We start from the raw sequence: 17,500 nt of genomic DNA, 5'->3' as shown, positions 1-17,500 counted from the left end.
TTCATCGAATCATCGAGGAGGGTTTATCAATTTAGCTAAAGAAACTAGTATTTTAATTCTAAAGCACGCCAGAAAAACGACCTTTCCCAAGTGTACGAAAAGATAATTAGATTCAGTACATAAACTTCAATTGCAGTTCTACATACACTCTCTGAAGAAGTTCTACGCGAACGAAACGTTAGAGTGTTTAGGGTTCCGAGCCTTCCCCTGTGTTTATGTTCTCCATCATCCAAATAATTTGTCTAAAATACTTATCAATATATATATATATATATATATATATATATATATATATATATATATATATATATATATATATGTATATATATATATATATATATATATATATATATACACGTTTTTAGAAAAATCTGAGTGCGAGAGGGACTTGGGAGTTCTGGTGAGTCCGGACCTTAAAACCAGGAAGCAGTGTATTAGCGCCAGAAATAAAGCTAACAGAGCATTAGGCTTCATTGCTAGGACGGTAACGAATAGAAGTGCAGAGGTAATTATTAAACTCTATCTAGCGATAGTTAGACCCATCCTTGACTATGCGGTATAGTTTTGGTCTCCGTCCTACAGAATGGACGTAAATTCACTAGAATCAGTACAGAGAAGAATGACCAAAATGATACAAGGACTCGGAAATTTGCCTTACGAAGAGAGGCTTAGGCACCTAAACTTACACTCTGGAAAGACGCAGAGTGCGGGGTGATCTAATAGAAGTGTTCAAGTGGATCAAAGGCTATAACAAGGGTGATACAAACAAGGTCATCATAATAAAACAACAGGGCAGGACTCGCAGTAATGGGTATAAACTGGACAAATTTAGATCTAAGAAGGAAATAGGCAAGAATTGGTTTACTAATAGGGTGGTCGATGAATGGAATAAACTTAGTAACCATGTAGTAAGCGCTGAAACTATCAGTTGTTTTAAAAAACGATTAGACAACTTTATGGATGGGGATGACAGGTGGTGATGGATACGGAGCTGCCTAGTGTAGGCCTTATGGTCTTTTGCAGTCTCCTTTATTTCTTATGTCTTATGTTCTTATATATATATATGTATATATATATGTATATATATGTGTATATATATATATATATACATATATATATATATACATACATATATATATATATATATGTATATATATATATATATATATATATGTGAGTTTAGTGACCACCCTTACGGACCAGCATCACGAAGCATTTGTTTATGAGTGAATAATGTCCGCTTCTTATATCCCACGCTGTTATTTGTATACCCATGAATTAATTTATATATTTATCTGTTTGTTTATTTATCTGTTTATTAACCTATTCAGTCATTTGTTTATGTACATATTTATTTGTTTATTTGTTTATTCATTTATTTCTATTCTCATTTATTTTTTCATTTATTTATATATCTTTATTTATGTACATATTGTTTTCTTTATATATTTATTTATTCACTTATCTATTTATATATGTTTGTTTATTTACTTATTCATTTACTCGTTTATTTAGTAATGTATTATGGTTATTCAATTCATTTGTTTTATTCGTTTATTTATGTATTCTATTTGCTTTATATTAATTTATCAGTTTTCTATTTACTAATTTATCTATCGTTTTTAGTTGTTCATTTATTTACCTATCTATATATCTATCTGTCTATATATATATATATATATATATATATATATATATACATATATATATATATATATATATATTTCTATATGTACTTATTTATCTATTTATTTACTTATTCATTTATTTATTTATTTTATATTATTTGTGTTTTATATCAATTTATCAGTTATTTATTTACTCATTTATGTATCTTATTTATTTATTCATTTATTTATCTATTTATTTGTTTATAAATTTCTATGTGTATTTATTTCTCTATTTATTTATTCATTTATTGAATTATTCATTTATTCATTTATTAATCTTTTAGAGATTAGAGTCCAGTGGTTCTTAACCTTTTTTGGCAGCGACCCAAAATTTTGTACAAATCAAGCATCGCGACCCAAGCCTACATAGATATACGAATTGTCTTTATAAGTAATATCATTATGCATTTAAAAGCGGATTACAGAAACAAAATTATTTAATCATGGTCTGCTTAGAATCCTAAAACTAGGCATCATGTATTTTAATTATTACAGTATATAATTATAATATATTTGTAGTGGAAAAATAATTATTTTCTGCAAACCCTTAGCGACCCAATAAAATGGCTTGGCGACCCAAATTTGGGTCGCGACCCAGGGGTTAGCTAAGAACCACTGGATCATTAGACTATTATGAATGTAAATTTCACACAATAGACGAATGCAGCCAACACCAACTGTCATGTTAGACCAGTATTTCTCAAACTTTATATAATCATTTCACGCTTAAATGTAAGAACTGTAAATAAAACGTTATCTTTCACAGGAATTTATGTTTATTATCAGAAAGTTTTCAATGTACAAACATGACGCAAAAATAAAATATAAAAGAAAATCCTTGTAAATTTATTAAATGAACTTCTTTGTTGAAATCCCCTTTGTTTCAGAGGCCCCGACAGTTGAGTGTTCGTTTGAGTAAAAACGACTTCGGCTACATTATTTCTATTTTTTCCATTTTTCCAAACATCAAATTATCATTCCGTCATATATAGCAAAGCGGAATGATGAATCAAGAGTTTAAACCTAGACGAATGTTAGACATACTGTTGAAATGTTCTTAGACAAGTGTAGATTTCTGTAAGCCAAGTCATATTCTAGTTATTCAAATGGAGGTTGGAGGTAGGATGTTGGAGGAAAAATAGCCCAGTGTGATACCTCTTATTGAGTAAATTCCTCTAGACTGTACTCCAAACGAGTGGAGTCACACTGGGCTAATTTACAGTAATAATGATAATAATGATAATAATAATAATAATAATAATAATAATAATAATAATAATAATAATAATAATAATAATAATAATAATAATAATAATAATAATAATAATAATAATAATAATAATGATAATAATAATGATAATAATAATAATAACAATAGTAATAATGATAATAGTAATAATAATAATAATAGTAATAATAATAATAATAATAATAATAATAATAATAATAATAATAATAATAATAATAATGATAATAATAATAATAATAATAATAATAATAATAATAATAATAATAATGATAATAATAACAATAATAATAATAATGATAATAGTTATAAAGATAATATTAATACATTCATAAAACAATAGAACAAAAAAATTACAACTTTATTAACAAATTTTAGCTTCTATACTATCATAGTTTATCAATACTTGATTACACGTCTCGTATAAATATATTTGGATTAAAAAGTGTAGAAGTAGCCCCCCCTCCCCCCTATGAGAAATTAGGTGGATTGACGTGGGAGAGGAGCGTGTTCACCTTATCATATTCCCACCATCACACACAATGGCGTCTTATGTGACGGTTAAGGATGTTCACATTATAATTTCACATTCTCTTGCTTCTCCGTTCTGTTACCCTGTTTATCTATTATTTTTATTAATATCCTGCAATGATAGAAGCGACGTTTCTTTACTAGGTCTCGTGGGAATGGATATTCATATCATATATACAGACGCTCCTCTACTTACGTTCATTCGTTTTACGTTTTTTCGATTTTACGTTTGAAATGACATTAAAAAAAAAAAAAAAAAAAAAAAAAAAAATTGAGTGATTTTTTTTTTTTTAGCGCGCTCTCCGCAGTTCAAACGATACTTACACATAGACTGAACGTGCCTTCCCTCCTCCTCCTCCTCCCCCTCCTCCTCCTCCACCATCTCAATTTATGTTGCTTGAATTTAATTTATTTGAAATTAATGTTATAATTTTACAATGTTATGTTTATAATTAATGATTTAGGGGTGTTTTATAAGATACGGTAATAGAATTTATGGATGTATAGTACAGTAACAACTTACGTTTATTTTCACGTTACGTTCGGCCGTTCGGAACCTAACAATATCACCTTCTTTTGTTTCTCCGTTCTGCTACCCTCTTTATTTATTATTTCTATTATTATCCTGCAAGGGTAGAATCGACGGTGAATGGCAGGGAAGCACTGAGTATTATGAAATATCCTTGTTTTGCTTCTTAATCGGGTCTGTCTCGCGGTAATGAATATTCATATCATATACTGTATATCAATTATTTTTTATAATTTCATCTTCTCTTGTTTCTCCGTTCTTCTACCCTCTTTATTTATTATTTTTATCAATACCCTGCAATGACAGAAGCGACGGTGAAGGGCAGGGAAAAACTGAGTATTATGAAATAATGCCTTTGTTTTATTTCTTTAGCGGGTCTGACCCGCGGGCATGGCGAAAGCCCCTGCGTTGCTCGTAACTTTGGTCACAGTTCGTTCGTTTGCGTCTGCAACTCCACCTACTGTGACAAGGTTCCTCAGGTTGAAGTGCCACTCCGTGGGGAGTTCGCTGTGTACACGTCGAGCCTGGAAGGTGCTCGCTTTCAGAGGAGCCAAGGGGAGTTTCTATCCGGCGTTTTAGAAGAAGGTAAGAAATGGCGCGAAATAAAGGGAGTTGACGGGTCCTTTTATATATTTTTCTTGTTTTCCTTTTATTTTCTAATATAACTTCAGATTTATCTTTTTTTTTTTTTTTAGCCTTTCTCTTACATTTTGTGACTTTTTTTAGTCTAGCTGCTGCTAGATTTTATTCAGCTGAGGGAAATTACCTTCTTAACGAAAGGATTGAGAGAAAAATGTCGTTATGTCAACGTTTAAGATGACAAAGGCACAAGATATAAAATAAAATGATCTAATTATTACTTAAAATCCTGTAGTATGATTTCCTCCCGTTGCTGAATAAGAATATGAGGCATTAACCAAAATAAAAACTATAGAATATATTTTCTCAGCGAAGGGGGTCAAAGTAATAATTCGGATGTGCGTGAAACTATCTTGTTCCAGAAGTGGAGGGGTATTTAGCAGAGTTCGAACTCAACTACACGAGCTTCCAGACCATTCTGGGCTGGGGCACTGCCATCACAGATGCAGCCACCATTAACCTCCTCTCCCTCTCAACTTCCACTCAGGAACAGCTTCTACGGTAAGAATAATAATACTACAATCTTTATTGTGTTACTTCTAAGGAGAATGCGTAGAAGCATCAAACTCTCGATGACGTCATGTCGCGCTAGCTGTGCATTTGATGATGTATGATAATCAGATTTTTGTGGTAAGACAGATATGTGAGAAAGCTTTAGGAAAAGGTAAGGGTATTTTGGGGGGCTTTTATGGATTTAGAAAAGGCTTGTGACAGGGTAGACAGGAAGGCACTGTGGGAGGTAATGCAGATATATGAGATAGGAGGAAAGCTTTTAAGAGTAGTCAAGAGTTTTTACGAGAGCACCAGAGAGCTTGTGTTAGGATTAGAAATAGAGTGAGTGGTTTGAGGTAAAGGTGGGACTTCGTCAGGGCTGTATTATGTCGCCTTGGCTGTTCAATTTATACATTGATGGGGTGGTGCGAGAGATCAATGGTAGTGGGTCAGGGATTATAGATGGTTAAGGAAAATGGAGAAAAGTGGGAGATAAGCCAGTTGTTGTTTGCTGACGACACTGCGCTTATAGCAGGATCAGAGGGATTGAGGAAGTTAGTGACAGAGTTTGGGAAGGTGTCCGAAAGAAGGAAGTTGAAGATAAATGTGGGTAAAAGTAAGGTGATGAGATGTACAAGGGGTGAAAGTGGCAGCAGACTGGAAATGAGTATTAAAGGAGAGAGACTGGAGGAAGTGGATAGTTTTAGATACTTGGATGCGAATGTGGCAGGAAAGGGAGGAATGGAGGTGGAGGTAGAATGCAGATTGAGAGAAGGGAGTAAATGCCTTAGGGGATTAAAAAGTGTAATGAGAAATAGACATTTGGGAATGGATGCTAAAAGGAAGTTGTATGAAGGAGTGATCGTGCCGACAGCACTGTACGGACCAGAAACATGGAACATAAGAGAGGAGGAGTTTGAATGTGTTTGAGATGAGGTGCCTGAGAAATATGATAGGGGTTACTAGGCTGGATAGAGTGAGAAATGGGGTGAGGAGGAGAACAGGGGTGGAAAGGGAGTTAGGAGATAGGATTGATGAAAGAGTATTGGGCTACTTCCCTTGTAAGGGGAGAAAAAGCCTTTGGTACATGTATGTATGTATGATAATCTCCTATTCGTATATCAACATGTAGAGTTTTTCTTCCTGTTATAACCAGAAATATATATATATATTAATAACCAACTGGGCAATCAACAGCGTGATTTGTGTCATTAGTTTAGAAGGTAAGTATGCTTGCAAAAAGAAAAAGAAAATGTAAGCAAGAATTCCTGTTTTCTTCCCGCACGGCAGAGCCTACTTCTCCGAGGACGGCATTGGGCTGAACATAGGTCGCATCAACATGGGAGGATGCGATTTTTCCACAAGAACCTACACATACGATGATATCCCTGGGGACGTTGCCCTTGAGCATTTCGCCCTTCAGGAGGAAGACCTTAAGTATAAGGTAGGACAATAAACTTTTATCCCACCGTCGGAAAAGAAGACGCTAACGTCGAAAGTTCTGTATATTTCGATCACCAACTGTGATCCTCTTCAGCAGATTGAGTACATAGTAGAAGACATATACATATATACAAAAAATGTGAGGTGAAAAGTAGGAACAAAGGGAAAGCTCAGGTTACGTGACCGACGCTCCGCGGACCTTGTGAGTTTTTGTCCACTTGGAGTAAAGAAGGTAGTAGTCGATTGACAGCTGAGGTGGTAATGCAGTCAGTTGATCATCGACTATTTGATAAGGTAAGACACGGAAGCATCAAGACTTTATTCAAACAACTAAACGGTTTTTAGGACACGAAATCAACCAAAGGTTTTTATCCAAACTACTAAACGGTCTTGATTAAAGTAGCGGCACAATATGCATTTCTCGCTAGCATGCTACTCGCTTTTGCTACTTGCTTCGATAGCCAACTCTTGCGTATTCGTCACACAGGGAATGTTTTGCTAGTGACTTTTTGGATAGTGGCTAACGAAAACAATAACAAAGCTTTCCGCCGAGTATTCCCCTGATATGTTTACAAATTGTTTAAAATTTGTATAATGACAAAGATAGAGAATAAAAAAGCTCATGTTTAAAAAAATACTATGCATATTCAATTCTATTTATATTTTATATATAAAAGAGAGTAATGATTGCACATTTGAACAATCAAGCGAGTAGCAAAAGTTGCCGATGGTTGTTCCCAGCAAGTTACCCACTTTTCCCGACAGCAAGAGTCAGTAGCATGCCACTCACTTTGGATACCAAAAATCAAAACGACTAGCAAAAGCAAATAGCATGCTAGTGAGTCATGCCTAGTGTGCCACCAACTTTAGAAAAAGCTTCGAGTGATTGAAACGAATAGCCAGAAGGATTTAATCGAAATTAAATTTTATCCATTTGGAACCCCAAATTTGACAAAATAAGATAATCTGGTAGAGCAGTGGGTACCGTCCCTGCCTCGGAACGCGGAAGGCCTGGGTTCTATCCTAGATAATTGCCTGAATGCTTTTAAAGCTTTCCAAACCCTTTAAATCCACAATGGCTGACATTAAGGAAGCGGTAGGTCAGCGTCGCATATAATGCTAGCACCTCATCAGTAGGATCGAGCTGATTATTCTGATTTCAGACTTTATTCACAACCACAGCCACTGAAAATAAGGATTACAAAGGCGGAGCATGCCGACAGGAGACCTTTTGATCCATATCTAGGTCGGATGCGAAAAAAAAATCATATCAATAATAAAACAATGAATAAAAACTATAATAATGTAAATAACAAATAAAATACATAAATGAATGCATAAGTATAGTTAAATAATAAACAAACAGGTAAGTAGTAAATAATAATAAATTGACATATAACTAATAATAAATGAAAATCAGACAGACAAATGATAACAAAACAAAAACAAATAATATAAGATAAATTATAATCATTACAGCATCTTACTTAGGTATTTATCTAAATGATTCTTAAAGCTTCGAACTGAACTGCATTGCACTACCTGTGCAAGAAGTTTATTCCATTCATTAACTACACGGTTGGCAAAGTTGTTTCTACCTACTTCCAAATTGAATCTATTTCCGGACAATTTTAGTAATAATAGATAAGAGAGAGAGAGAGAGAGAGGGATACAGCCTAATATTTTCGCAGATCCCAACGATCCACCGCCTCCAGGCGATGTCGCCTCGAACGGTCAAGCTCTTCGCCTCGCCGTGGTCGGCGCCAAAGTGGATGAAAACGAACAACGACTACGTCGGTTTCGGCCGATTGAAAGACGAAATGTACCAACCGTGGGCCGATTATTTCAAAAAGTAAGATATTCTCAGAACCAGACCCACTCATGAAGGTTTGAGACAGTTCTTCATAATATATATATATATATATATATATACGTATATATATAAGTATATATATATATATATATATATATATGTATATATATATATATATACATATGTATGTATATATATATATATATATATATATAAATATATATATATATATATATATATATATGATTTACATATATATATATATACATATATATATATATATACATGTATATATATATATATATCTATATATGATTTACATATATATATACATATATATATATATATATATATATGAGCTCTGACTTGTCGGAGATGAAAATGAGACTAGGTCTTCTGTAGCTATGTCGAGTGTGGTCGGGGATTTGTACAGTTATTTTGTACCAACCTATGCAGTTCGGTCGCTAGTGTCTTGTCTTCGTGATTATGACCACACAGGTCAGGGTTCGAATCCCTTGGCAGAGCTTCTAAAGATTAAATCTATCTTAAACATACACAACATACATGCATATATATATATATATATATATATATATATATATATATATATATACATATATGTATATATATATATATATATGTGTATATATATATATATATATATATATATATACTGGGACATTGTGACAAGTTGACGAAGGTGGAAAAATAAATCACGGGTCTAGTTCCGAGTTTCTGAGTTTATTCCTGACCGGTTTCGCTCTGCTTCTTCTGACGAAACGTAGAGCGAAACCGGTCAGGAATAAACTCAAAAACTCGGAACTAGACCCGTGACTTCTTTTTCTACCTTCATCATATATATATATATATATACACACACACATATATATATATATATATATATATATATATATATATATATGAGAAAGAGGATTCGATACCATACATTAGTATTCAATCGCTTTTCTTATGTTCCCAATAGATTCCTCGACCAGTACGCTGAGCAAAACGTCAGTTTCTGGGGCCTCACGACCCAGAACGAACCTCACAGTGGCTACGTTCCCGGGTTCTTCTTCAACTGCATGGGCTGGATGGCAGAGGAACAGAGGGATTGGATCGTGAACAATCTCGGGCCGACGCTGGCAGCCGACTACAGTGACTTGAAGCTGATGATCATGGACGATCAGCGAACTCAACTCCCGCAGTGGCCACGCACGGTACATATACCCAAATTTCACAAGTCACACGAATCACGAATATGCAGAGTCCACTAGGAAGAGGAAAAATACACGGAGTCCGAGCGCTTTCGTGATATATTCATATTATCAAGGAGTACAGAAAAGTGACTACAAACAAGTTGAGATACAGATTATAAATAAGACAAGTTAATATATCACGAAAGCGCTCGGACTCCGTGTGTTTTTCTTCTTCCTAGTGGACTCTGCATACATACATACATACATATATATATATATATATATATATATATATATATATATATATATATATATATATCCACAATTCACTTTAATTCTAAGCCATCAGCATCGAGAAACTCGAGGACGCATGCATGCAGAAATTTAAACATGTATGCCTCAAGTTTCTCGAGGTTGATGGCTTAGAATTAAAATGAATTGTGGTTGACAAAAATGTATATCTGTTCACTGGGACCCATTCAGTGTTGTGCATATATATACATACATATACCAAGGCTTTTTTCCCCTTACAAGGTAGGTAGCCAAAAAGGAAAAGGCATAAAATCATTCCCACCCATACCATCCCTGATTACACTACACACCCCTCCACCCTCCCTCTTATCTTAGCACCTCCCAGATGACGGGTCATCCCTGCACCTTGTCCACTGCCCTGGGTCAGAAGCAGTGTCGCAAGACACAGCACATCCACAGCAAGGCCGCTTCATTAAATCGGCGACAACCCCCTCTCCATCCCCCCATGCATAAAAGGAGAAGACGGGGAGAAATCCCTTCGGGCTGCGTCAAATTTTGCTCACACATACTACCTCACCCCCCATCCCCACGCTCATTCCACCTCATGCATCACAACATCATCCATATACAACCATTCTCTATTCACCCCTGTCTTCTGTCCTCTCTCGTCCTTCCTCAACAGACATTCCCCTCTCCCCCAAAGCCCCCTTAATCCCGTCCATCCACCTCATCCTAGGACGTCCCCTCATGTTCACTCCTTCCACATCTGCCTTCCATACCTCTTTTACTAGTCTTTCTTCACTCATTCTTTCCATGTGTCCAAACCATCCTAATACTCTTTCATCAACCCTTTCTCCCAACTCCCTTTCCACCCCCGTTCTTCTCCTCACCTCCTCATTTCTCACTCTATCTAGCCTAGTAACCCCCATCATACTTCTTAGACACCTCATCTCAAACACATTCAAACTCCTTCTCTCTTCCTCTCTTATGTTCCATGTTTCTGCCCCATACAGTGCTGTTGGCACAATCACTCCTTCATACAGTCTCCTCTTAGCATCCATTCCCAAATATCTATTCCACCAAGGCATTTACTCGCTTCTCTCAATCTACATTCTACCTCCACCTTCACTCCACCTTTTCCTGCCACATTTGCACCCAAGTATCTAAAACTATCCACTTCCTCCAGTCGCTCTCTCATAATGCTCACTTCCATATATATATATATATATATATATATATATATATATATATATATATATATATATATATATAGATATATATATAAATATATATAATTTATCATGCAAGTAACTAATAGGAAGATGCAAACTTGGTGACCGAACGTTTAAGTGTTTCAAGACAACGAAAACGTTCGGTCACCAAGTTTTCGTTTTCCTGGTGGTTACTTGCACATTTTGTGAATCACGTGTTTTGTGTGGTTTCTTTGCATACACGCATGCATGTATGTGTACATATACAATTTATATGTTTATATACATCCAATTTTCTGTTGTTTATTCATCTATTCATCCATTCCCATTCATTTATTCGTATATTTGGAAGTGAGAAACTCTTGGTAGGGCAAACCCTGTCAATTGCTGTAAGCCGCTGGGTTTCTAGGCCGATGTTTGGGTCGCCTCCTCGCCCGGGCAGGGCTGTCGAGAACCAACACTGGAAGCTCACAGTATGCCCCGGGAATCAAACTTGTTTATCTATTTATTTGTGTTTATTTTTTGTTATTTATATACGATCAACGGGCTCCGCTCGACCACGCTACGCGGCGGCTCGGCCCTTCGAGCGAGCTCGCTTTGCTCGCAGCCACTCCCAGCAAATCAGTCGTCTCCGTTGCCGTCACGTCACCGCTCTCGGCTAATCAGTCGTCTCCGTTCCCGTCACGATCATCACTGCCAGCCAAACAGGGGCCGGAGGGGACGTGTCCCCTTGAGGGATTTCCGGTTTCCGGTCCGATTTAGATCGATATCAACAGGAATTATTTGATTAGTATATAAATATTTATAATCATTTATCTGCATCAGTATATATTTATAATTATTTATCTGCATCAGTATATAGATATTTATGATTATTTGTCTGCTATCTGCATCAGTGTATAGATTTTTATAGTCATTTATCTGCATCAGTATATAGATATTTATAATTATCTATCTGCATCAGTATATAGATATCTATGATTATTTATCTGCTATCTGCATCAGTATATAGATTTTTATAATCATTTATCTGCATCAGTATATAGATGTATTTAGAATTATTTATCTGCGTATTTATTTACCTCTTGCCCTTGTTCCTTCAGGTCCTGGGCGACCCAGACGCGGCTCAGTACGTGAGTGGGATCGCCGTGCAGTGGTACTCGGACTGCCTGAGCCCCAACCTGCTCACGGAAACTCACGAGGAATTCCCGGAGTACTTCATCCTTGGCACCGAAGCCTGTATCGGTAATGGCGTCCCCGCAGTGCCAAACAGTGCCATACAGTGCCTCGTCAATTTTGTCGTGTGGTTTCTGTTTTATCTATTTATGTATTTACTTATTTATTTGCTGGGACATTGTGACAAGTTCATGAAGATGGAAAAAGGAGTCACGGGTCTAGTTCCGAGTTTTTTAGTTTATTCCTGACCGGTTTCGCTCTATGCTTCTTCAGAGCGAAACCGGTCAGGAATAAACTCAAAAACTCGGAACTAGACCTGTGACTTCTTTTTCCACCTTCATCATTTATTTATTTCCAACATTGCACAATAAAGGTGGGAGGGGGGAGATTAGAATCCATTTTATACACAGAGAGCTGCGACATGACGGTACGATATATATAAGTCACGTGACCCAGGGAGCTATTTTGTGGCCAAATCTTTTTCGCTTGCGATTACTCTTTGTCCTTGTGATTGATTCTCCAAAACTAATGTCTTTGTTCGCTGAGTACGCCTGTTTTTGTGCACTGGGAAGCACCAATAGTCACTTTACAAAGAGGGCTGCGGCAACTCCGGATATGACGTTATTTTGTGGCTATTCTGCGATGACTTGTGCCTTCTAACAGATGTACAATGGAATTTATATTTTATTATCATTAATATTATTATCATTATTCTTATTATCATTAATGTTATTATTGGTATTATTGTTATCATTATTATTATCATTGTTATTATGATTATCATGATTATTATTATTATACTATTCCCATTATCTCGTGACCCACAAGGTGTTGTCTGCCGTGTTGTCACGTACTGAATCAAAACATTCAGCACATACCGGAAGCTGTCCACTACCCCGAATATACTAACATGGAATATCCTAAATGTATATAGATTTTTTTCATTGCATGGTAGGTGATATGAGTAATTGTTATACATGTAAAGAAAAGAAGAGACTTGTTAATCGATGTGGCATCTCAGGTCTGGCAACGTTGCCCTGCCTCCCGACCAGGTGCGCGGTGTCTCCCCCGTTTTCTTTGGAGATGGTTTAGCGTGGCAACGCTGCTGGTTTTGCCGGCCACATCCTATAGGCCACCAGATAATGGAAGAAGTATAATATAACATTTTCTATTTCTAAGAGTTGGTTAACTATGTGTGTTAAATGTAATTATTCATGATTGATCAAATCACATTTCTTTCTATTGTGCCCGTGCTCATAAGTATTCCAAGCAGTCAGTCAAATAGTTAGTCAACCAATCCGTCCCTCAACCAGCCATGCAACTCACCAATCAACCAACTAACCAGTCAATCAACTAACCAATCAAGCAACTTACCAATCAAACAACTAATCAACCCACCAACTAACCCACCATCCAACTAACCAACCCACCGACTTACCAACCCACCAACTAACCAAAACACCAACTAACCAACCGACCAATCCACCAATTTAACAACACACCAACCAACCCACCAACTAACCAACCCACCAACTAACAATCAATTGACCAACTGACCAACTGTTGGTGGGACTCGAACCGCAGGCGACCGGCCCTTGGAGGAGCACGTGGCTCCCGGCTCGTGGAGGCGCTTCGAGCTATACGCCGAAGACATCATCGAAGTAAGTTGCAGTTTCACCCTCACGTGGGTGTCACAACATATATATATATATATATATATATATATATATATATATATATATATATATATATATATGTGTGTGTGTGTGTATATGTATATATATATATATATAGTACTATTAAAAGTATAAGTAAAAAATAAGTAAGTACATAATAAAATAAATAAAATAAGATGAAATCCAGATTTACACGGATTTTTTTAGCTTTGATATTCTATTCTATAGTTATTTATTAATTTATCTATCATTTTCTATTTATTTACTACTTTATTCATCTATTTGCTTGTCTATTTATCTATATATTTAGTAATAGTATGAGAAGCAGTAGTAGTAGTTTTGTTATTTCTGTCAATATTAATATTATTGTTATTATTATTCTATTATTGTTTTTATTATTATTATCATTATTATTATTCATATTATTATTATTATAATTATTATTATTTTATTTTTATTTTATTTTTATTTATTCATATTATTATTATTTTTTATTTATCTAATGTTTAACAAACGATTCCATTCAGGACATGAACCACTGGGTGACGGGCTGGACCGATTGGAACTTCGCCCTCGACCTCGAAGGGGGACCCAACTGGGCCAAAAACTTCGTTGACTCCTCCATACTGGTCGACAAGGCAGGTCATCCTTCATTCTTAAAAAAAATAAAAAAAATAATAATGATGATGATAATAATAATAATACATACATACATATACCAAGGCTTTTTCCCCCTTCCAAGGGAGGTAGCCAAAAAGGGAAAGGCATAAAAACACTCCCACCCATTTCATCCCTAAATACACTCCACACCCCTCCCACCCTTCCTCTCATCTGAGCACCTCCTGGATGACGGGTCATCCCTGCACCCTGCCCACCGCCCTGGGTCAGAAGCAGTGTCGCAAGACACAGTACATCCACAGCGAGGCCGCTTCATTTAATCGGCGACCCCCCCTCTCCGTCCCCCTTTGCATATAAGGCGAGGACGGGGAGAAATCCCTTCGGGCTGCGTCAAAATTTACTCACACATACTACCCCACCCCACACTTCCCCGCCCATTCCTCCTCATGCAGTCACAACATCATCCATATACAACCATTCTCCACTCACCTCTGTCTTCCGTCCTCTCCCTTCCTTCCTCAACAGACATTCCCCTCTTCCCCAAAGCCCCCTTCATCCCATCCATCCACCTCATCCTAGGACGTCCCCTCATGTTCACTCCCTCCACATCCGCCCTCCATACCTCTTTTACTAGTCTTTCTTCACTCATTCTTTCCATGTGTCCAAACCATCCTAATATTCTTTCATCAACCCTATCTCCCAAATCCTTTTTCACCCCTGTTCTCCTCCTCACCTCCTCATTTCTCACTCTATCTAGCCTAGTAACCCCCATCATACTTCTCAGACACCTCATCTCAAACACATTCAAACTCCTTCTCTCTTCTTCTCTTATGTTCCACGTTTCTGCCCCATACAGTGCTGTTGGCACAATCACTCCTTCATACAGTCTCCTCTTCGCATCTATTCCCAAATGTCTATTCCTCATTACACTCTTTAAACCACCAAGGCATTTACTCGCTTCTCTCAATCTACATTCTACCTCCACCTTCACTCCACCTTTTCCTGCTACACTTGCACCCAAGTATCTAAAACTATCCACTTCCTCCAGTCGCTCTCCCTTAATGTTCACTTCCAGTCTACTGCCACTTTCACCCCTTGTACATCTCATCACCTTACTTTTACCCACATTTATCTTTAGCTTTCTTCTATCACATACTCTCCCAAACTCTGCCACCAGCTTCCTCAATCCCTCCTCTGACCCTGCCACAAGCGCAGTGTCGTCCGCAAACAACAGCTGGCTCACCTCCCACTTTTCTCCATTTTCTTTAACCATCTCCAATCCCTGACTCACTACCCTAGCATTCACCTCTCGCACCACCCCATCCATGTATAAGTTGAACAGCCAGGGCGACATAACGCATCCTTGACGAAGTCCCACCTTTACTTCAAACCACTCACTCTCTCCATTTCTAATCCTAACACATGCTCTACTACTCTCATAAAAACTCTTGACAGCTCCCAAAAGCTTTCCTCCTATCCCATAAATCTGCATAACCTCCCACAGTGCCTTTCTGTCTACCCTATCATAAGCCTTTTCCAGATCCATGACAGCCCAAAAAACATCCTTCCCCTTTCCTATAGCTTTCTCACATATCTGTCTTACCACAAAGATCTGATCTACACAACCTCTACCCGTCCTAAATCCACACTGTTCCTCACCAATTACTCCCTCCGTTCCTCTCCCAATCCTCTCAATCAAGATCCTCCCACAAGCCCTCCCCACCACACTCAACAGGCCAATCCCTCTGAAACCACTACATTCACACTTGTCCCCTTTTCCCTTGTAAAGAGGAACTATACAGGCACTACTCCAGTCCTCCGGCACTCTACCCTCTCTCCAGCAAACATTAAACAACCTCACCAACCAGTCCACCATCACTGCACCTCCCTTTTTCAGACACTCTGCATGACATCCATCCAGACCAGGCGCCCCACCTGCTTTCATCATCTTTACAGCTGCCTTCACCTCATCCTTCCTTATTTCTCCTCCATTCTCCTCACTCATCACTCTCATTTTCTTCGCATTTCCCACTGCAGCTATCTTTCCTTCCCTATCCTCCTTCACATTCAGCAACTCCCTAAAATATTCTGCCCATCTTCCCCTCACTGCCATCTCTTCCATTATCAACTCTCCATCTGTATCTTTTACCTTTTCTTCCCTACTTGATTCGCCTCCTCTTAATTTCTTTCCAAAACATCTTTTTATTACTTTCAAAATTTTCTGTCATACTCCTACCCCATTTCACATCTGCTCTCCTCTTTGCCTCCTTTACCTTTTGCTTTACTTCTCTTTTCTTTTCTTTGTACCTCTCATATGACTCCCCTGTCCTCTTTTGTAACCAATCTGTGAATGCTCGCTTCTTCTCTTCTACAGCCTTCTTTGTTTCCTCATCCCACCATTCACTACCCTTTCTTCTATTTCCCCCTGTCCTTCTTGTTCCACACACCATCCTTGCACACTTTAAGACTCCCTCCTTGAACCATCCCCATTCCTCCTCCACACCCATCTCTGCTCTATCCTTTACTCCCTCCCACTCCTCCTTCAGCTTCTTTTCGTACTCCTTCTCCTTTTCCTTTTCATTCAAGGAGTTCACTCTAAGAACCTCCCTACCTTTTGTCCCTTTCCTCCTTCTCCATCTATCCTCCACTCTCAGCTTACCTTCCACCAAAAAATGATCTGATATTCCCCCACCCTCTCCCCTTAGCACATGTACATCCTTAACTCTTCCTATCATAATCCTATTTACCACTACATAATCCATTAGCGCTCTATCTACCACCCTTCCCTCCACCACCCTCTCCCATGTGTACTTATGCTTGACTTTCTTCCGAAACACTGTATTTGCTATCATCAACTCTCTTTCTAGACACATTTCCACCATCAACTCTCCACTACGATTCTTTCCTGGAACTCCACACTTCCCAACCACTCCATCGATTGGACCATTTCCCACCCTAGCATTAAGGTCTCCCAGTACTATTACATTGACATTTCTTCCTAAACCCTC

At 37.4% G+C, this 17,500-nt stretch overlaps 1 protein-coding gene across 1 annotated transcript in view; it reads left to right on the top strand.

Moving 5' to 3' along the window:
* Window positions 1-17,500, top strand: part of LOC143029219 (lysosomal acid glucosylceramidase-like) — a 25,409-nt gene that overhangs the window by 2,286 nt on the left and 5,623 nt on the right. Inside the window, exons 2-9 of the mRNA XM_076191816.1 lie at window positions 4,349-4,561; window positions 4,978-5,116; window positions 6,398-6,551; window positions 8,242-8,402; window positions 9,346-9,580; window positions 12,126-12,267; window positions 13,783-13,859; window positions 14,402-14,512. Of these exons, the coding sequence (XP_076047931.1) occupies window positions 4,349-4,561; window positions 4,978-5,116; window positions 6,398-6,551; window positions 8,242-8,402; window positions 9,346-9,580; window positions 12,126-12,267; window positions 13,783-13,859; window positions 14,402-14,512 (1,232 nt within the window). The remainder of the gene's footprint in view (window positions 1-4,348; window positions 4,562-4,977; window positions 5,117-6,397; window positions 6,552-8,241; window positions 8,403-9,345; window positions 9,581-12,125; window positions 12,268-13,782; window positions 13,860-14,401; window positions 14,513-17,500) is intronic.

This window comes from Oratosquilla oratoria, chromosome 10, assembly GCF_046742065.1.
Source record: "Oratosquilla oratoria isolate Oo_2021 chromosome 10, ASM4674206v1, whole genome shotgun sequence".
Taxonomy (NCBI): domain Eukaryota; kingdom Metazoa; phylum Arthropoda; class Malacostraca; order Stomatopoda; family Squillidae; genus Oratosquilla; species Oratosquilla oratoria.
Note: the sequence above shows the minus strand (reverse complement) of the source record. Positions and strands in the feature narration are given on the sequence as shown.